Here is a 22683-nt window from a genome sequence, read left to right as displayed (position 1 = left end):
TGTATATGAGTATTATTAAAATGTAGCAAGAACTTTATTACTACAGTCTTGTCCTTATTCAGTGTAACTGTTAGATATTCTGTGATCATTTCAAAGTTCTCTTTGTTGCTTTGGACTGCTGTCTGCTCTGTACAGCCCCAGCTAATAATAGATGTATCATCAGCATAGTTCACTAGTTTGGAGTTTTGTGGCTGTGATATATCATTAATATATACTATAAACAAGAATAGTCCAAGTATACTTCCTTGGGGAATTCCACAATTGAGAGTTCTGTTTGCTGACTTTACTGTTTGGATCTTACTTTCATTCTTATAATTTAGTTTCGTGCAGTGTCTTCTATTTTGGAGATTCTTTCTGTAGTATGCGCTCAAAATTTTGTAATTGTTTAACTTAAAACTACGAGCCTCTTCAGACTTGCATTCATTCCCAATATATATGTGTGGTTTACATTCTCCTAGAATTTCGTCAATTTGCTCTATTTTGTTAGTAATGTACTGAACATTCTGAAACATTATCTTACATTTTTCGTCTTTCTTGATGCAGTCAGTAAAGCTTTCGCCTTCGTGTGTGCACACTGAAGGCCAATTTGCACTAAAAAAGGAATGTCAGTTTCACTCCAAAGCAAACTATTTTTATATATTCAGCTACTGAGTTCTATCTTTTCAGTGATCAATATGCTTACTTTTTCACAAAGAAAACGCTTACCCTCATAGTTTAGATGCAGTCCGTGTTTAGTATGCATGCCCTTACGTAGGTTGCTTACATCTAGAATTAAACATTTTTCATAGCTTGGACACAATAATTTAATCCTGGCATTTGTGTTTATAATCTCTTTGTTTACACAAGAGTTGTACATTAAGTCGTGTCAGTGCGGGATGGTAGCAACAATAGTGTTTTTTGATTTGTTTCATTCCAGAAATTTAGACAAACCTCCCAATACACGAATCAGCTTCATTACAAGCCACATCATTTGAACCTGCTATACATGCAACATAGTCATTGTCATGTGACATTTTGCCATCTAAAGATGTGTTTATTACAATGTTATTTGTTTTCACACCTGGCTTCACCACACTACTTACTTGGATATTTTGATTAACACTTTGTAGAATCTCAGCCAGCTTTCTTCCATGGCTGTCAGCAAGCAAGATACTATACACCTTCCCATCTAGTCTCTTTCTGAATGTGTGAGCAATTTTAAAATTGTGCAGGCTTCTGAATCAGCAGTATTGGAACCCAGTGAGGTAACTGTATGAAACAGCTCAAGCTGTTTCAAATTATTGAATGAAAGAACATGTGATCTGAATTTTTTGTGTACTTTGAAATCAAATTTACATATTGATTGTGCTTATTTGATATTCAGCCTGATCTAATTTGTGGGAGTAAATTGCAGTGAACTGTCATGGCCACTCTCATTCACAATAAATTTTGTTTTGACAAGTTGTGAAGCTCCAGGCTCCAGTTTCCCCACTCATTGTGATAACTACTGTATAATGGATTGTCTAGTCAATCCAAGGACACTCCTTTCTTCCATACACTCCTGTATATGGACTCTAAGAATCTCATACACCTTTTACATCCAGTGGGCTCTCAAATGAAAGAGACGTGTTTGTAAGAGGTTTGATCAAAAGTAAATTTTTCCCCCCCTCCGAAGAATCTTTATTTGTTCAATATCAACTTTGTCCCCTTCAATGTAATCCCTGTCATATATAGTAAATATGTGCGCCAGCACTGTTTCCAATCTTGTAAGCACTTATGGAGCTCACTTTTCATTATGATGTTCAGCTCTTTCAGCGATTCTGTTCTTATCTCATCAGTGGTGGCAAAATGACAACCTTTCATGGTTATTTTCAGCCTCAGGAATAGAAGGAAGTCACAGGAGGCCATGTCCAAGCAATATGGTGGCTGAGGACACGTAACAGTTTTATTTTTTGCCAAAAAAATCAAGAGCAAACATTGAGGTATGAGCAGGAGCATTATCGTGGTGCAGTTTTCACGAGTGGTTTTGCAACAATTCTGGTTATTTTCTTCAGATTGTTTCACATGAATAGTGCATAACTTTCAGATAGTATTACTTGTTGACTGTATGACCAGATGGCAAGAACTCAAGATGCACTATCCCATTGTAATTGAAGTAAACAGTGAGAAGAATGTATACATTTGATGAACCTGTTCAATTTTTTTTGGTTTGGCTCTTCATGCAGTTTCCATTGGGAGAATTAGGCTTGATTTTGACATCATACTTAATACCCATATTTGAACACCTGTTGTAAACTTATTTAGAAGTTCTGGATTGTTGTTGACTTCATTCAGCAATTCCTGAGTGATGTTTGCGAGGCTTTGTTTTTGGTCAAAATTTGACAATTTCAGAACAAACTTCGCTGCTACATGTTTCATTCCCAATCCATCCAGAAAAATTGCTTGGTGTGAGCCAAAGGATACGCTGACATCATTGGCAATATCTCAGACGGTGATTAGGTGACTTTCCAGAACCATTTTCTTTACTTCTTGCACGTTGTTGTCAGTATGTTTATTCCACTTGTAAATTTCTGTCTTCCTCATAGTAGAGTCACCAAAAGTCACAGTCAACATTTTAAATGTACTACTACACTTTATTACATTTTTCAAGCAAAATTTGATGCAAATTCTTTGATCCATCTTTTTTGAAGGTAAAAATCCGCTGAGCACTCAAAATCACTTATAAGCTTTTTGACTGTAAACAATAAACAACATATTCAGAACAGCCGAAAATGGAAACATATGTCAGGAACATGTGTACCAACAAGATAAAAGAAATTGAAAAGAAGTATAAAACCCACAAAATTAAAAAAAAATCATGTTACTTTTTTATCACACCTCATGTGATACATCCAAATAATTGCTAGTTCCTTGTTGTGTGCAGAAGCAGTTTTTGCAACAAAACATATAATGTTTGTGGAGTAAATAATGTTATCCTTGCTGATGTACTACAATGCCTCAGTGCCTGGAGACAGTGGCCGTGTGCGTGAGTGTGTGTGTGTGTGTGTGTGTGTGTGTGTGTGTGTGTGTTTTGTGTGTATGTGTTTTTTAGTTGGAAGAAGGACTTTGTCCAAAAGCTTAAATATTTTAGCAGTCTTTCTCCTTGTGCCTGCCTCTGACTCAACACATTGTCTATGTGGTGGGTAGCAGTGTATCTTTTATCTGTTGGTGTTATTCCATCCTGGACTTTCAGTTGTTTGATACTGATCAGAAATGCTCTGCTAGAGATATTGCACAATGCTACAGCTCACAGCTTTAACAACATATGTTTCAATTTGAACATTTACATAGTAGATGTAGTCATGTGTCAGGTTTGTCTTGCCATGTCAAATCATTTATTGAAAAACACCCTTACTACTTGTGCTGTTGTTATCCATATTTTAAATGCTATTTATAATATATACACCTTTTTCTTTTGTCAATACTGTCTTGTTTGTTTCAGGTTACTGAGTTTCTTGAGGAGGAAGTTCAACCAGTTCTTGAAAAATATAAAGGGAAACTGGGAAAAGCAGCAGTCCTGGAAATATAGTGAATTATGAACTGCAGATTTCTTAAAAAAGAAGAAGACTTACAAAAGTTTGCTGATATCATTTTTATTTTGAAGATACTGTAGTAATACAATTTGTAAACAAATAAAAGCATTATTGTTCACCTACAGATGTATTGAGTCTTCGACAAGTAATGCCATAATAAAGTGCTTTACTTCAAATTCATGTAAGTCAATTGAATTTGGAAGTCAAAAGCAAATTAATTTTTAACAAAAACTACTCTGTTAAAAGTCTTGTTGAAGATCCAGTTGCAATATTTGTTTCGTGCTCCCAGCAGCACATCATATTCCAATGCTGCTGCTGGAGTATCCTGTCCCAGGAAAGGAAAGTCCACTTACGAAAGCAGCTATGCGATAATTAACTTTACTGCTGCCACCTATGTTTGATAAATATGGTACAACTGTCCACAAAAATGATTGATCACCACCAGACTGTGGCCAAGGACATGCTTAACCACACGGTTACAGAGTGTGATATCAGCAGAGTATGTTCAACATCAACAGCTGCTTATAATATGTGTCAGCTGTATGCACATGTTTGCCAAATCCTGAATTGCACAGACTGGATCTGCTTTGCCAATAAAGCTTTTGATCCCATGTCCCTCATGGTTTCAATCTAAAATAGTTCCTGTGCTCCACCTACTTCTGCCTGCTTCCCAGTTTCCTTTCTATTCTTCTTTTCCCTCCCTGTTTTTCTTTCTTCTCCTTCTACTCCCTCCCTTGTCCATCAGCTCCATATTTTTCCCTGTTCCATGCTCTATATTTGTAGTCTCAGTGTAGACATATGTCCTTTTTACATCCTTCTAATATGTTTCTTCTACTCACTTCCATGTTGATGTGTCTCAAAACAGTTCCCATAGTTTCCCTAAATTATTTCCAATGAATATAATATTAATTCCTTAAAAATACCAAAGTTATTTCTTTCCCTTATCCTTGGAGATTTGATCTAGTGCTCCATCTGTAAGAATATCAATTGTTAATTTGATTTTATACCTAACTTATTTTTTTAAATTTAGAAGCATGTACCTATACCCATCCCCAACTGTGTCCCAAGAGCAACATGTCATGCTCCTTCCTTTATCATTTCCATGCCTGTCTTGTCTGCTTTACCTCAGGTAATACTCACAAAAACAGTCAATTATTGACAAAGTTATTTCACTGGATAGATAAAAAAATCTACTCACCAAGTGATGTCAGAACACACACATAACAGATGGTTACAACTGGCAAGCTTTCAGAACCAGTACTTCCTTCTTCAGGCAGAAGCGTTGAAGGGGAAGGAAGAGGGGTGAAGGAAAAGGACTGGAGAGGTCTAGGAAAAGGAGTAGATTTTGGGAATGTGATCCATAACTGCGGATCAGGGGAGACTTACCATATGGGTGAGAGGGAAAGAAAGCAGGGTGTATATGACCCGGGACAACCGGGAGATCTGGGAAAAACCCGTGGATTTTTTCATCTGGGAGAAAACTGGGAAAAACCTGGGAATTTTGCATTGTTTTATTTTCCTGTTAAATTTTTGTAATTTTGACTGGTAAGAACCAATACTCTAACTAAAGGTATTACTGTAACCCACTACTGCAGAATAATACTTAAACAATAAAACATAAACGAGAGAAACAATTGAAAATAACTTAAATTGCAAAGGAAACTTGCTGTATACAACAATGACACACACTGCTCATGCAAGTATCTGCCAACAGCAAAATGTGTCAAAGGCTTTAGGAAGACTATGTAATGCTTCATAACAACAAATTGCGTCTGATGAGTGTGAAATCACAACCGTTTACATTAGACTCGTTTCAGCAGTTACGAGTGGGCTCATGTGCATGTCCAGTTGAGTCACATTTGAGTACCGTATTTACTCGAATCTAAGCCGCACTCGAATCTAAGCCGCACCTGAAAAATGAGACTCGAAATAAAGGAAAAAAGATTCCCGAATCTAAGCCGCACCTGAAATTTGAGTCTCGAAATTCAAGGGGAGAGAAAAGTTTTAGGCCGCACCTCCAAATCGAATCAAAGTTGGTCCATTGTAATATGAGACACAATTTAGGTCTAATGAATGACGATACAGCTACAGTAGTTTGGTTCGAGTCGTAAGTTTAGCAGTTAAGCTTTACCAGGTAGCCGTTGCTACGTGTCAGACGCTCCGTCCGTATTTATACGGGTACCCTTCCTTTTTCACGTGCTTCGTCTGCTTTGAATCTATTGCTAATTTTGCTTCGATCTGATAAGTGCCGTTTTCTTTGTTATAGGTGTTTACGTCACTCTAAGCTGAAAATGCATTACTGAACTGTGTCGTGCATTGTTTGTCGCATTCTGATAGTGCGTGTTTACGGACTGTCGCCGCTTGTGGCATGGCTTGCTTTTGTGCGCGCTACTCCCGCTAACAATAAAAAAAAAGAGAGAGGAATCGTCTCATTAGTGAAACAATGGCAAGAGACTGCTATTTGTTGTTACTTACACTGCTGCTTTCTTTGATAATGATCAACAAGAACCAAATAATAGACTGCGTATGATAGAACATGTTCTGAACGAGAGTTAGGCGAAAATTTTTCTCCGTTTGAAACTCTTTGCAGCCGCTTCTTTAGTACATCAAATTCTGCACAGAAATTAGAATTAGGTTTGAAAATCAAGTCATTTGCCGTGCTTCATTTCTGACTGTATCACTTAATACGAATATAAACATGACACGTGGGAAAAATTATATATCAAAACAAAGATGAGGTGACTTACCGAACGAAAGCGCTGGCAGGTCGATAGACACACAAACAAATACAAACATACACACAAAATTCAAGCTTTCACAACAAACTGTTGCCTCATCAGGAAAGAGGGAAGGAGAGGGGAAGACGAAAGGAAGTGGGTTTTAAGGGAGAGGGTAAGGAGTCATTCCAATCCCGGGAGCGGAAAGACTTACCTTAGGGGGAAAAAAGGACAGGTATACACTCGCACACACGCACATATCCATCCACACATACAGACACAAGCAGAAAATATATGTCTGCTTGTGTCTGTATGTGTGGATGGATATGTGCGTGTGTGCGAGTGTATACCTGTCCTTTTTTCCCCCTAAGGTAAGTCTTTCCGCTCCCGAGATTGGAATGACTCCTTACCCTCTCCCTTAAAACCCACTTCCTTTCATCTTCCCCTCTCCTTCCCTCTTTCCTGATGAGGCAACAGTTTGTTGCGAAAGCTTGAATTTTGTGTGTATGTTTGTGTTTGTGTGTCTATCGACCTGCCAGCGCTTTCGTTCGGTAAGTCACCTCATCTTTGTTTTTATATATAATTTTTCCCACGTGGAATGTTTCCTTCTATTATATTGATATAAACATGACACGATACATATATTCTTCCGCGTTTGCTGTTGTCTCACTCTAGTTTCGTAGTTTATTAGGCAGGCAGGATTTAAATGAGATAGCAGCAAACACGAAAGAAAACATGGCAAAATGTTTATATTCGTATTATTCTTATGGTGAAGAGAATACTGCATGTGATTCACAATTCATAAAAGTTCCTATTAGCAACCATCTCTTGTCACAGGTAGGAAAAATTTCAGAACGTAGAGTTGGCCATATTGACAAACATCCCGAACAGTCTTGCCAGTCGGATTTTCTTAGTACATTGAAATTGTGCAACATTCGAAGATGAACAATACGGAGTTTGTATTTACTTCGTTGGATAATATATGAAAATGCAGTGGTCGAAACTCGGGGCGGAGAAAAAAAGCTCGTCTTCCACCTTTTTTTTAAATTTATTTACTGACGCAGAGGTTTTGGCGCCAGTATTTATCTTTGTGCCTACATACCATGCCTGTGTAGCGCTACATATATTCGACGGCAGAAGTTCGTTGTGGCGGCACCTACCAACATTTTTCAGAATTCCCGCACGCTTTGCACTCGATTCTAAGCCGCAAGCGGTTTTTTGGATTACAAAAACCGGAAAAAAGTGCGGCTTAGATTCGAGTAAATATGGTAGTAGATTCTCCCGCTTCTGGCTACAGGAATGTGGCTGTTGGCTGTGCAAGCAGTCGCAGGAAGCAGCTAGATGCTACCGGGAAAGGGGGCACCAAATTCATGTTCTTGAGGAAAAAAAAAAAAACTTGTTTCACAAAGCGCCTAGCATCCAGTGCATGTTGGTCTATCGATTATTCATATGATTTTGAAAAGCATTCCTGTTGGTTTTTGAACATTTTTGATCACCTTTTAAGTTGATTTCTGAATGAATCATAAGTTGATTTTTGAATGTGCTGTCTCTGTCAGGAGAATCCTCGTTGCATCTCGAAATAAACTTTCCACAGACAAAAGGGGATGGGGCTATACGAGCTGAGTGGAGTAAAGCCGAACGGATGAATGCCAATCGCTGTCTGATTATGTGGTTGATTGGGTTTGCAAATGATTGGCATTGTTATAATTGCTAGTAAAATACACAGAGTCAGACTACCATAATGGAAATAAACAACTAACAGGAATAACAGGTGAGAAAGATTACGTATTATCTTTCCGGTGTATTCAAGAAAATGGCATTTTGACAGTAAATTTTAGGCCAGATCACTATTCTAGTAAGGACCAGTTGTACAGTCCTCAGCTAGCAGCTGCATAAGTTCTATTCTGGAATTAATGCGGAAAATGTGTTGTACGAACATGTAATGTTAGAACGAGACAGGAGAAGAAATGGAGACATCACACAAATTATGGAAGAGTAAGACGAATCCAAATTTATATAAAAATTTCATAATGCTACTTTTCGATCTAGTGCTTGAGAAACTCGTGCATAAGAATGAAATGTGAAACTATTTTCTAACATAAAGCTTTTTGCTTGTAGTAGGCCTTATAGGCATTTGATATTGGTACTTCATGAATTATATTCTGTCGCGTTATAAAAATGACCATTTGTGCCAAAACAGTCTTGTTTATTTCATCTACATCTACATTTATACTCCGCAAGCCACCCAACGCTGTGTGGCGGAGGGCACTTTATGTGCCGCTGTCATTACCTCCCTTTCCTGTTCCACTCGTGTATGGATCGGGAAGAACGACTTCCGGTGTGTGTTACAAAACTGCTGCAATATTAGAAAGGCCTATTTTGTTTTATCTAGCAGACAGTGAAGAAATGGACATAATCAGATCGGAAAACCACACCAGCCTTGGGTATTATTTGTATTAACAGCTTTTTCAGTGTTAGATAATGACATTTCGATTTTTCATGTAGCAAAACGTTTGACGAACTTTGATGAGGTAATAGATTCTTTTACAGAAAGGAAAGCATGCCATGTAAAGCTGTAGCAAGATTAGAGAGGAAAAAAAATGCTAGGAGCTAAGGATTATAGAAATGTTTACTTTCTTGGTTGTTTCTTGTCTTTATATGTTTTATGTATCCTATATTTAATTTTATGTCACACAAAACAGCAAGTTATTAGCTAATAGGCAATAAAGAGTGCAAACTTTCTGAAGAGTTCTTGTTCTCCCGATTACAAATAATCCCATCCGCTAATAATTGCGAGATATTTTTTAAGATGGGCAGGCTGTCAAACCAGCTGACTAGGAGCAGGAGAGGCACCTCAGGACATTTCAATTTCCACTGTCCTGAATATAGTTTGATTGCATCCATTACAAAATATACACATTTCAATTCCACAGAGCGAAATACAGTGATGTGAGATAGAAGAATGCTGTATGAAGATGTGTGGCTCTGCCCTTTGGCACACTTAAGACCAAATAACAAGTCTTACATTTCCTCAAACACATATGTTTTATGTTTCAGACTTTTCAGAAAGATGTGTGCTACAAGATGAACATATTTTTGAAAATTTGATTGTTTTTTCATATTGACCCAGTTAGCAAATATCGTAGATCCAGGGCTGATGCGCAGAGCGGTCTGAGTTATAGTGGGTAGTCTCCAGGTGACCCATGTTTACATTTAGTGATTTTTGCTGCTTCCTCTTCATTTACTCTCATGTCAAATGAAAACAAAATGTATATCTGTGGCCGGGAGCTATCGAGTGAATTAAAATACATTCACATAATTACGGAGGGCTAAAATATGTTATTAGTTTCAGATTTTATTTTTATTTCCACCTTTCTGACAGTCAAGCATTAATCACCTTGCAGAACAATGAAGTTATTTTTGTCTGTTTGCTAAAGAAATTTGACTTTTATTAACCTTTTCCGCAGAGGCAGTCAATGTATTTGAAACAAAATGGTTAGTTCCACAGTACTGGCTAATTTCAACTGTTTGCTGCATTTCAGGTGCATATTTTCATCTTCTAGCACATATGGCATTATGCCATAATAAAGAACCAAACATGATATAATACAGTACTGGTGCTCCAGGAAAATTTACATCCCAAAAACCACACCGAAAAGCTTAATATCAGGTTGAGGTCTACTTCATTGGGGATGTGCACTTTAAGTATGCACTTTAAATGTGCGCATTTTAGTACGGTTCACGAAATTCTGATGCTCTTGGAATATCATCCGATGTTATGACATAATGTATGATTTTTCAATGTTTTACATGTATGTACATACAGGCTTCCTACGTCGTGGTAGCTGCGCAAGCGCAGTGTTGCCTATTATCTGCGCTCTCTGTCAACTGCTAAAACGAACCTGTTTCTAACAAGTCGCAGGAAAATATTGTGAATGGTAGTTTGAAAAGCGTTACTTTCAAAGTAGATATCCTTTTACCTAAGTTGAACTATGTGTGAGAATCTACCATGAATTTCTTAAATCACAGAGCGTTTGACTCTCATTTAAAATTCAACTCTTTGATGACGAGCCATTTGGAAGAGTTTTGAACCCTGAAGATGTAACACGTGTAGAAAAGATCAAAATTGTATGCGAAAGCTTAGCTTCTCTTGCAGCTTATTAATCTTAGAGTCCAAAATTTTATGTGAAAACCTTGCTTTTCTTGTAGCAACACTATATATACTAATTCAAACTATTAACTTTCCCTGTTTGTGTGTTTGTGCTACTTACCGGTAACAGTGATGTTGCTTATGGCTGACTACATCACGTATCCTATGCTCTGAATATCCGCTGTCATCAGCTGGCGAGATCACATGACATGAGCTATGACTGGCTTACAAAAGCACATCGCAATCTCGATTTCAATATTTCGCAAAGTAACATGCAATGTTTGGTGGAATTCCAATGTATACTTTCGTAATACGAAAATACGCAGTGTACATGTTGCTGCACATTAAAGATATTTCCAAAACATGTCTTTTTCTCTGAGTTTCGTTTTCTAAAGTTCCGGAAAATTCTATGCCTGTGTATAAAACCATAATTATTCAAAGGATTGGTAAGTTTTGCAGTTTCGAGGGAAAATACACTGTCACTTGACATGGAAAAAGTGTGTTTTCACCTGGGAGAAAGTGTATTCTTAACTGGGAAATACGATAATTTTTTTTTTCCTTGTCCACGTATACACCCTGGAAAGGAAAGGTCTTTCTATCTCATCCCATATGGTAAGTCTCCCCTGACCCGTGGTTCTGGGTGGCTTTCCCAAAATCTACCCCTCTTCCTAGATTTCTCCAGTCCTTTTCCTTCACCCCTCTTCCTTCCCCTTCAACACTTCTGCCTGAAGAAGGACCCACTGGTTCTGAAAGCTTGGCAATTACAACCGTCTTTTACATGTGTGTTCGGCCACTGCTTGGTGAGTAGATTTTTTATCTATTGAATCAGGTAATACTCAGATAGTTTGTTGTGCCCTGGAATGATACTCCAGGTGGCTATTAAAAATTTGTTCCCTGGCAACACCAGAGGCAGAGCAGAATTGGTCAATGGCCATGCAGAATGGCAACTAAAGAGAAATGCTGATGGAATAGTAGCAAACACAGAAGTTGCATAGCCTGGACAGGCTGAGTGCTCAAGCAAGCACCATAGCAAAATGATATCTTGGTGAAAGAGGGATGTCATCCTAACAGTGACTGTGCAAAATGTCACAAAAAAACTCAGAGCAGATGCAAGAGTAACTATTCAGTTATGGAGACAGTGGAAAAAAAAATTGTATGAAAAGCATAGTTGTGACATCCTGAAGTGACCAAGAATGCTGATGAGCTCAGGAAACTAGGGTAAATTCGGTCATCCCCACAGAAGGGTAATGTCACCAGTTTAGTCCGACAATCACATATATCCTAATTTCCACAGCTTAGATCTCAGTTGTAGCTCAGTGTTGCAGCTAAATAGTACCAAGGTGGTCTACTGAGATGACTATAATCTGAGATGAAACCGCCAACTAGATCTGATGGACAATGCTGCTGAGAGCTGCTGCTGCCTCATCTTTGTCTGTTGATAGGGAGACCATGATGCATTCTGACACCAGGCCTCTGCAGACCACACTGATGTTCCTGGGTTGACTTACTAATCACCATTGTTCTGGGATCACAGTAATTTAAGCCCCAATTTGCAGACACGTGCAGAGTCCAGAGTTTTGAGCCAGTGTCTCACAGAGAGGCTGTGACATAATTCTCCACAACTATGGCCACCTATGGCAGAGCAGTTGGTTTTCGTTTCAGGGCACAGTCTACAATGCCAACAAGTGTCCCCTGTATTCCACTGGCCATTCTGCCAGCTGCTGAGGCAGCACAGACATAATGTCCATGCTATCCATGGCTGTAGCACGAGGCACCAAGTATGCACCTTCTTCACTGTGGCAGTTGACACTTTGAGATGTGCTGGTGTTGGTGCATACTGGGATGGTTAGTGCCCTTCTACTTGCTGCACTACAGACAGCCAAAAAGAAAGAGAACTCCGTACCTTTGATAAATAAATGTGTATTCTCATAACAATGTGTCATTAGTGCCTTTGGGCATTTGATAGATCCTCATGATCGCATTCTGCATGATGCTGTCCTGATGATTGTAGTGGCCATGGTCCTGGCCCTCTATACATTTCATATTAACTGCTCAAGCATTACTTTTGCACCCTACCTAATATCCCTTGCAAAGTCCCTTGTATCATGTACAGGGTGTTTCAAAAATGACCGGTATATTTGAGACGGCAATAAAAACTAAACGAGCAGCGATAGAAATACACCGTTTGTTGCAATATGCTTGGGACAACAGTACATTTTCAGGCGGACAAACTTTTGAAATTACAGTAGTTACAATTTTCAACAACAGATGGCGCTGCAAGTGATGTGAAAGATATAGAAGACAACGCAGTCTGTGGGTGCGCCATTCTGTACGTCGTCTTTCTGCTGTAAGCGTGTGCTGTTCACAACGTGCAAGTGTGCTGCAGACAACATGGTTTATTCCTTAGAAAAGAGGATTTTTCTGGTGTTGGAATTCCACCGCCTAGAACACAGTGTTGTTGCAACAAGACGAAGTTTTCAACGGAGGTTTAATGTAACCAAAGGACGGAAAACCGATACAATAAAGGATCTGTTTGAAAAATTTCAACGGACTGGGAATGTGACGGATGAACGTGCTGGAAAGGTAGGGCGACCGCGTATGGCAACCACAGAGGGCAACGCGCAGTTAGTGCAGCAGGTGATCCAACAGCGGCCTCGGGTTTCCGTTCGCCGTGTTGCAGCTGCGGTCCAAATGACGCCAACGTCCACGTATTGTCTCATGCGCCAGAGTTTACACCTCTATCCATACAAAATTCAAACGCGGCAACCCCTCAGCGCCGCTACCATTGCTGCACGAGAGACATTCGCTAACGATATAGTGCACAGGATTGATGACGGCGATATGCATGTGGGCAGCATTTGGTTTACTGACGAAGCTTATTTTTACCTGGACAGCTTCGTCAATAAACAGAACTGGCGCATATGGGGAACCGAAAAGCCCCATGTTGCAGTCCCATCGTCCCTGCATCCTCAAAAAGTACTGGTCTGGGCCGCCATTTCTTCCAAAGGAATCATTGGCCCATTTTTCAGATCTGAAACGATTACTGCATCACGCTATCTGGACATTCTTCGTGAATTTGTGGCGGTACAAACTGCCTTAGACGACACTGCGAACACCTCATGGTTTATGCAAGATGGTGCCCGGCCACATCGCACGGCCGACGTCTTTAATTTCCTGAATGAATATTTCGATGATTGTGTGATTGCTTTGGGCTATCCAAAACATACAGGAGGCGGCGTGGATTGGCCTCCCTATTCGCCAGACATGAACCCCTGTGACTTCTTTCTGTGAGGACACTTGAAAGACCAGGTGTACCGCCAGAATCCAGAAACAATTGAACAGCTGAAGCAGTACATCTCATCTGCATGTGAAGCCATTCCGCCAGACACGTTGTCAAAGGTTTCGGGTAATTTCATTCAGAGACTACGCCATATTATTGCTACGCATGGTGGATATGTGGAAAATATCGTACTATAGAGTTTCCCAGACTGCAGCACCATCTGTTGTTGAAAATTGTAACTACTGTAATTTCAAAAGTTTGTCTGCCTGAAAATGTACTGTTGTCCCAAGCATATTGCAACAAACGGTGTATTTATATCGCTGCTCGTTTAGTTTTTATTGCCGTTTCAAATATACCGGTCATTTTTGAAACACCCTGTACATCTTACATTGCTACAACCTTTTGCAGATGCTACATCTAATAAATTGGTGAAGCAAACATTAAGGAAAAAAATGTGAATAGGAAATAAAGTATATAATGTAATGGACAATCTGTTTTAGCTTCAGACATTTTTAAGTACTATAAAAAAAATTAGAAATCACTGTTCTTCTGCATATGATGGAGCTCACTGCGGGATGCCTTACTCTCATACAGTACAAAAAACACTTGCCCTTGAACCTCTCTTCTGCTTTTTGTTGCTGTTTTAACTTCTTCATCATCACCTGAGAACAGTTTTCCAGACCATTATTTTTTCAGTAATGATATTTTTCCACCTACCTTGAGTAAGAAGTTTTCTGCATGGAAATTTGTTCTTATGTTTTTAACTTCTGCTATTTCTTCATCAAAAAACAATGCTGCATAAGTTGTCATCCTGCCTTTGTGGTAAAATGTTTAAATCTAAAAATTAGTTAGTCATGATATAACTTGTTTTGGAGGAGACATATTATTCCTGTTTTGCAGTTTTGTCACCACACAGTTAAAAATATACGGGGGCAGTTCAATAAGTAATACAACACATTTTTTTTCTCGGCCAATTTTGGTTGAAAAAACCGGAAATTTCTTGTGGAATATTTTCAAACATTCCCGCTTCGTCTCGTATAGTTTCATTGACTTCCGACAGGTGGCAGCGCTGTACGGAGCTGTTAAAATGGCGTCTGTAACGGATGTGCGTTGCAAACAACGGGCAGTGATCGAGTTTCTTTTGGCGGAAAACCAGGGCATCTCAGATATTCATAGGCGCTTGCAGAATGTCTACGGTGATCTGGCAGTGGACAAAAGCACGGTGAGTCGTTGGGCAAAGCGTGTGTCATCATCGCCGCAAGGTCAAGCAAGACTGTCTGATCTCCCGCGTGCGGGCCAGCCATGCACAGCTGTGACTCCTGCAATGGCGGAGCGTGCGAACACACTCGTTCGAGATGATCGACGGATCACCATCAAACAACTCAGTGCTCAACTTGACATCTCTGTTAGTAGTGCTGTCACAATTGTTCACCAGTTGGGATATTCAAAGGTTTGTTCCCGCTGGGTCCCTCGTTGTCTAACCGAACACCATAAAGAGCAAAGGAGAACCATCTGTGCGGAATTGCTTGCTCGTCATGTGGCTGAGGGTGACAATTTCTTGTCAAAGATTGTTACAGGCGATGAAACATGGGTTCATCACTTCGAACCTGAAACAAAACGGCAATCAATGGAGTGGCGCCACACCCACTCCCCTACCAAGAAAAAGTTTAAAGCCATACCCTCAGCCGGTAAAGTCATGGTTCCAGTCTTCTGGGACGCTGAAGGGGTTATTCTGTTCGATGTCCTTCCCCATGGTCAAACGATCAACTCTGAAGTGTATTGTGTTACTCTTCAGAAATTGAAGAAACGACTTCAGCGTGTTCGTAGGCACAAAAATCTGAACGAACTTCTCCTTCTTCATGACAACGCAAGACCTCACACAAGTCTTCGCACCCGAGAGGAGCTCACAAAACTTCAGTGGACTGTTCTTCCTCATGCACCCTACAGCCCCGATCTCGCACCGTCGGATTTCCATATGTTTGGCCCAATGAAGGACGCAATCCGTGGGAGGCACTACGCGGATGATGAAGAAGTTATTGATGCAGTACGACGTTGGCTCCGACATCGACCAGTGGAATGGTACCGTGCAGGCACACAGGCCCTCATTTCAAGGTGGCGTAAGGCCGTGGCATTGAATGGAGATTACGTTGAAAAATAGTGTTGTGTAGCTAAGAGATTGGGGAATAACCTGGTGTATTTCAATGCTGAATAAAACAACCCCTGTTTCACAAAAAAAATGTGTTGCATTACTTATTGAACTGCCCTCGTATATAGCACACTATGATTTAGACTTTATAGTTGATCCCCACTCCTTGAAATGCAATTGCAACTCAATGTCATTGAAGCTCGGGAGAAATGTATGATCCTACAAGAAATTTTGCTCATTTCACACTATTACAATTACTTAATCAAAGTTGTTAGTCTACCAGACAAAGTATTAGTCAACACCTTGAAAGAATGCACTTATGGCTTTGGAATTCCAGAGATGGTAGAAAACTAGTACCAGCTAGTCATGTGACCCACATCAGCTGATGTTAGTCATGATAGTTAAGTGTTGTGTATGGCCAATCATTTGTGTGGAATGACTGCAGTAAGATGAACTGATGTGGAAACATGGCAGAATGACAGGAGGAGTTATCTTGATTGTTGTGACCATGATCACACTGTAAGTCAGGCCAGCCATGACGTGGCAAACTTAATGAGGTTTCAGGTGTGTGGGCCAAAACTCGGCCTTTCTGGGTCTGCTTGTTTCTTGCCAGAAGTACTTGGTATAGTACAGCATGTCATTTACTATAACTGTGTGGCACTTTTCAGTTGGCAGAACTCTCTTCATTTCAGCAGGATTGTGGTGCCAGCACTGTGTACCTTTGCTATTTGTTTGTGGTATGAAGGACATTCACAGGTCCTGAACTTCAAGAAAATAAATGCTTATTATTTTATTTGACTACCAGATTTGGCACTATCTTCATGCACCTTTTTATAAATCAACGAACTCCAGCCTACAATAGACAACAAATCTGACATGCAACAGCAGTTATCATTATTTAAAATAAATTAACCATACATATACACTAGTAAAAAATATAAGAAGAGAGATCAAAGATACCAAGATGGTGAACTAAAATGTGTGACATACAAAAACTGGTCACGGGACTGTTGTGTACCTATCAGCTGTATTAATAAAAACCACATACAGTACAATGTTAACATAATATTGTGAAATAAATTAAAAGTTATCATATTGTATCAGAAATGCCTTCATTAAAAGCATATGCTGAGTCACATCAGACAAACAGTGGTATCATATACAATGGTCATACTGTAACGAAACATCCTGAAGACAGGATCTAACTCAATACATAAATACTGAAAAATAAGCAACAAAAATAATGAATACATAAACATAATTCAGGAATAAGGCAAAGGTAATCCTAGCAGTGTAAATAGAATGTGACTGAGTGCAATTATCATTAAAAAGACTCGAAAACGAGAAGTGAATCCTGCATTTAGGTCAAAGTAAGAAACTAAGATCGAAAAAGTTTTTATTTATTTTTCACTTTATGTGACAACGATTTACATATCCTGTTACACATACTTCATATTGGCCAAAAAACCAAATTTTAAAAATAACAAAAGGTATAAAACACAAGAAAATATAAAACCAGAAGTCATCAACAAAGTAACTTTCAAGCTGTATATGCTGGTATAGAAACATGGAAGAACTAAATTCTGAAACTCAGACAAGCCTTACAGTAGCCACCATGGCATTATGTAATATGAGAATTATTGTAATGAAAACCTTTTCAGTCTTAATAAACAGTAATAGCATAGAATAAAATAGTTTATGAAGAAAGCTGATATGTTAAAATAATGAGAACAGATTCTCAATAAAATATGAGTGTATGAATAAAGGACCAACAGAGGCTGAAAAATAAAAATAAGACAGGATTTGGACCAATATCCATCAAATCATAGAAATGCCATACATATACTGGAGATAAGACAATAATGAGCACATTGAATACATATGGAAATAGAAAAATGGGTAGTGTTAGAAAGTAGTGAGAATCCTGGGAAGACAACTAAAACCATAGCGACAATAGGTTCAAAAAGTTACATATATGTTAATGATGTGAATATACATACAACACAGTGAAAAAAAAGGTTGAAAAACAAAACAAATTTTTAAAATATGAATTGAAGAAGTAACACTGATGGCACACCCGAAACAAGAAATCCATTGAGAAGCTGAACAAAACCTGATGATTGACCTGTCTGTTAGCAATAGAACTTGTTGTCCTCAGGTTGCTACAATATGTAAATAAATAAAAAATAAAAGTAAGGCATGATGCTAAAAAAGCAACTGTCATCACATTGCAACAATCACCATAACTACAGTACCATAATGGCAAAAATGTCGGTATTGGAATCAAACCGTATTGCAAATGCAAAATTAATGAACTATGTTAGGCTAAAGTGGAAACAATGCATCTGCTATAGTGGACAATATGTAGTGAGTATCTTAATTTTGAATAAGCTGGACTGTATTACACAAAAAATGCCAAAATAAAATGTAGAATACAAAAAGTTGTCTTAGGGTTCCGGTGTAATGTAAAATAACATCAGTAACATTATGGTAATATGAAGCAACATTGTGTTGAGACTGTCTCATGTCAATGAAGCCAAAATGTGAACCGATGAGGTCAAATTTGGAAGCTATGTTGAATAAAGGAGGGCAAGTGAAGGAGACCATCAAACAAGGAAAGGCTACAAGAAGGAATGACACATACAATTACATCCACAGATAACACCCTATCATCAACTGCCACATACAAAAAAAAGTGTTCGAAGGTGAGAAATAGCCACCATTGGTTTTCTGTCATCATAACTATGCCCATACTACATGTACTTGTTGTGTGGCAGTGTGTGTAAATGCCAAAGCATAGTATATTGATAACCCAGCACCCTCAATTTAAGATAGTAGTTAATGATGAGGGAGACAATAGGAGGATCTTTTATTTAAAATGTAGTGCTCATTGATCATAGGAGGATCTTTTATTTAAAATGTAGTGCTCATTGATCATATAGGTGAAAGCATATATCAGGACAGATCAGAAAGCTGTAAGAGGTTATCAAATATATAAACAAATAAAGTAACTCACCAATGGCATGCAACCAGCATCACTAGATCTGCTGAGGAGCTAAATGAAACTTGAAGAAAGACAGGAAAAGGAAAGTTGCTACTCACCATATAGTGGAGATGCTGAGTCCCAGACAGGCACAACAAAAAGGTTTTCACACTTTAAGCTTCGGTGTGCCTATCTGCGACTCAGAATCTCCACTATATGGTGAGTAGCAAATTTCCTTCTCAGAATACTGTTCATTCCATCCTGGATTTTCCACTGTTTGATTTCAAGAAGGACCTGTCAGTTAAAGGCAGGGGAAATTACTGTCCTCTGACTGCTATGCTATATAAATAAATAAAAGTAAGGCATTATGTTGAAAATAAAACAAATAATTGTACACCAATGTGATATGTAATGTCACAACTGCAGTACAAAGACATACGTAGACAAGATGGAACTTCAGAAATTTCACAGGTTCAGTGCCTATTTACACAAATAGAGGCAATCTAGTGATCTATTGTCAGACAGCTTTAAAAATGTATGGAAATGACAGAAGAGAGGGATGAGAATTCTCAATATACACTCCTGGAAATGGAAAAAAGAACACATTGACACCGGTGTGCCAGACCCACCATACTTGCTCCGGACACTGCGAGAGGGCTGTACAAGCAATGATCACACGCACGGCACAGCGGACACACCAGGAACCGCGGTGTTGGCCGTCGAATTGTGCTAGCTGCGCAGCATTTGTGCACCGCCGCTGTCAGTGTCAGCCAGTTTGCCGTGGCATACGGAGCTCCTTCGCAGTCTTTAACACTGGTAGCATGCCGCGACAGCGTGGACGTGAACCGTATGTGCAGTTGACGGACTTTGAGGGAGGGCGTATAGTGAGCATGCGGGAGGCCAGGTGGACGTACCGCCGAATTGCTCAACACGTGGGGCGTGAGGTCTCCACAGTACATCGATGTTGTCGCCAGTGGTCGGCGGAAGGTGCACGTGCCCGTCGACCTGGGACCGGACCGCAGCGACGCATGGATGCACGCCAAGACCGTAGGATCCTACGCAGTGCCGTAGGGGACCGCACCGCCACTTCCCAGCAAATTAGGGACACTGTTGCTCCTGGGGTATCTGCGAGAACCATTCGCAACCGTCTCCATGAAGCTGGGCTACGGTCCCGCACACCGTTAGGCCGTCTTCCGCTCACGCCCCAACATCGTGCAGCCCGCCTCCAGTGGTGTCGCGACAGGCGTGAATGGAGGGACGAATGGAGACATGTCGTCTTCAGCGATGAGAGTTGCTTCTGCCTTTGTGCCAATGATGGTCGTATGCGTGTTTGGCGCCGTGCAGGCGAGCGCCACAATCAGGACTGCATACGACCGAGGCACACAGGGCCAACACCCGGCATCATGGTGTGGGGAGCGATCTCCTACACTGGCCGTACACCACTGGTGATCGTCGAGGGGACACTGAATAGTGCACGGTACATCCAAACCGTCATCGAACCCATCGTTCTACCATTCCTAGACTGGCAAGGGAACTTGCTGTTCCAACAGGACAATGCACGTCCGCATGTATCCCGTGCCACCCAACGTGCTCTAGAAGGTGTAAGTCAACTACCCTGGCCAGCAAGATCTCCGGATCTGTCCCCCATTGAGCATGTTTGGGACTGGATGAAGCGTCGTCTCACGCGGTCTGCACGTCCAGCACGAACGCTGGTCCAACTGAGGCGCCAGGTGGAAATGGCATGGCAAGCCGTTCCACAGGACTACATCCAGCATCTCTACGATCGTCTCCATGGGAGAACAGCAGCCTGGATTGCTGCGAAAGGTGGATATACACTGTACTAATGCCGACATTGTGCATGCTCTGTTGCCTGTGTCTATGTGCCTGTGGTTCTGTCAGTGTGATCATGTGATGTATCTGACCCCAGGAATGTGTCAATAAAGTTTCCCCCTCCTGGGACAATGAATTCACGGTGTTCTTATTTCAATTTCCAGGAGTGTATATATTATGCAGACATGTAAGTGATATGTACTGTAAATTTGTTATGAAACAATGTTACAATACTGTGCAGAGAGAATTTAAAGATTTAGCTCACATTGATTGAGCAAAAAATACAATGATGGACAGACAGGATTATTGTTCTGTGCATCAAGAAGCACTTTGTGTCAGATTTGCAGCATGCAGCACATGAAGAAATTGGTGGTCAGAAAAGTAAAATTTCTGGAGTCACTTGCATTATTAAACTGTCAGTTGCAGCAGTTTTTGATGGAATCAAATGAAGAGTATGGGGACTTGATATATTACTGTAAGGTCAAATTTGGAATGATTTTTCAGTTTAAAACACATTATTGTTGAATTTATGAAGTAAGAAGGAGTGCAAGAACGAAAATTAGAACATCTGGAATGGATTGCAGACCTTGGGATTTGACTGTGCACTGCCCACTGTAAGACACAGCAAGATAATAGACAACTTCTTTCTGATGAGATGGGGATCTATTTAAAAAGAAAATTGTGCTATAGAAGGGATGCATTCTGAGAAACACAGTCCAGTTTTCTAAGCTCACTGCCATTAAAGAGAATGTGAGGTATGAAGAATTCATTGCAACCATGAAAGAATTACAGGAATAGTTTCTTTCCTAAATGTGCCGAGGACACTGTCAGTCTAGCATCAGTTTCCAAGCTGTTTTTGAGATGTTTTGCCATTTCAGTTGAAAGCACCCCTGTGTGTGTGTGTGTGTGTGTGTGTGTGTGTGTGTGTAACTAACTGATCTGCAAGATAATTCCTGTTTGAGTGACAAGTCCTTTTGTGTTAAAACTATCCATGATGTCTATGTTGCTTTCCTCATGTATAGTTTCCACATCTCCATAATGAGCTTGCAAAAGTGCTACAATATTTTTTTTTTTACTATGAAACTAAATGTGTGACACAAACACTTGGCAATCTGAGTGTGAGAAATCTGTGATATTGTCTGCATTTTCTGTATGTGAATAATATGTACCAGATAAAAATTATAATTTTTTCTGCACCTCGAAGATAATTAAATAATACTGAAATTTTGTTTTGTTTGTGATCGATGTTGTTGCTAAATGTGAAACACGAAACCAACTTGTATGCAGTGCGACTACACTGCCATTTGACTGCAGCTTGTTCGCAATTCCCCCCTCTCCTCCCTCCTTGCACTCAGACTGTGTGCCATGGTGGTGGGTAGATGTTCATTGAGGTGGAGCACTATATCACTTGGGCCAGGGCAAGTATTGTGAGCCAAATTCCTGTCTGCGCCTGCTTTAAATGAAGCTGTCTGATTTATTGGTGTATCAGTGCGACATGTTCAATGTGTGTGCAAGGACTAGTGTACCAGCCACAGCCATGTAAAACATGTCACAGTACACACCTTATGCCACAGAGGAATATCGTGCATACAAATGCACTCATGAGCTGAGGGGGCATGGCAAATTATGTGTGCTGGGCAGAGTCAGCTGTCAGACTTCAGAGGCGAGGCAGTAGCTCACTGCTTGGGCTGCAGATGATAGGTACTTGTCACATGCCTGCCCAAAGCATTCTGCTGAAAGATGTGTTTACTGATGTTGGAGACCACAAATTTGACTGAAAACATGCTAGTTGGTGCATGGTCCTTTGTGTCCACTGTAAGACCATGTGGCCACCTAATGGAAAATTGAAGTCACAGTGGGAACTTATGCTGTACTGCTACAGAATATAATTCCATAAGACAAGAGGCAGTGAAAATATGTAAAATAATCCACCACTCTCGTCTTTAGATTAACAGAATGAAAGTTGCATTTAAGAACATAACACACTAAACATAGGTTCTTCATTGGTTTATGAATGTGTTGACTA

At 39.9% G+C, this 22683-nt stretch overlaps 1 protein-coding gene across 1 annotated transcript in view; it reads left to right on the top strand.

Moving 5' to 3' along the window:
- Positions 1 to 3673, top strand: part of LOC124594276 (adenylosuccinate lyase) — a 52683-nt gene extending 49010 nt beyond the window's left edge. The window contains exon 9 of the mRNA XM_047132641.1: positions 3461 to 3673. Within this exon, the coding sequence (XP_046988597.1) occupies positions 3461 to 3547 (87 nt within the window). The 3' untranslated portion in view covers positions 3548 to 3673. The remainder of the gene's footprint in view (positions 1 to 3460) is intronic.
- The last annotated feature ends 19010 nt before the right edge of the window (positions 3674 to 22683 follow it).

The sequence above is a fragment of the Schistocerca americana genome, chromosome 2, assembly GCF_021461395.2.
Source record: "Schistocerca americana isolate TAMUIC-IGC-003095 chromosome 2, iqSchAmer2.1, whole genome shotgun sequence".
Taxonomy (NCBI): Eukaryota; Metazoa; Arthropoda; class Insecta; order Orthoptera; family Acrididae; genus Schistocerca; species Schistocerca americana.
Note: the sequence above shows the minus strand (reverse complement) of the source record. Positions and strands in the feature narration are given on the sequence as shown.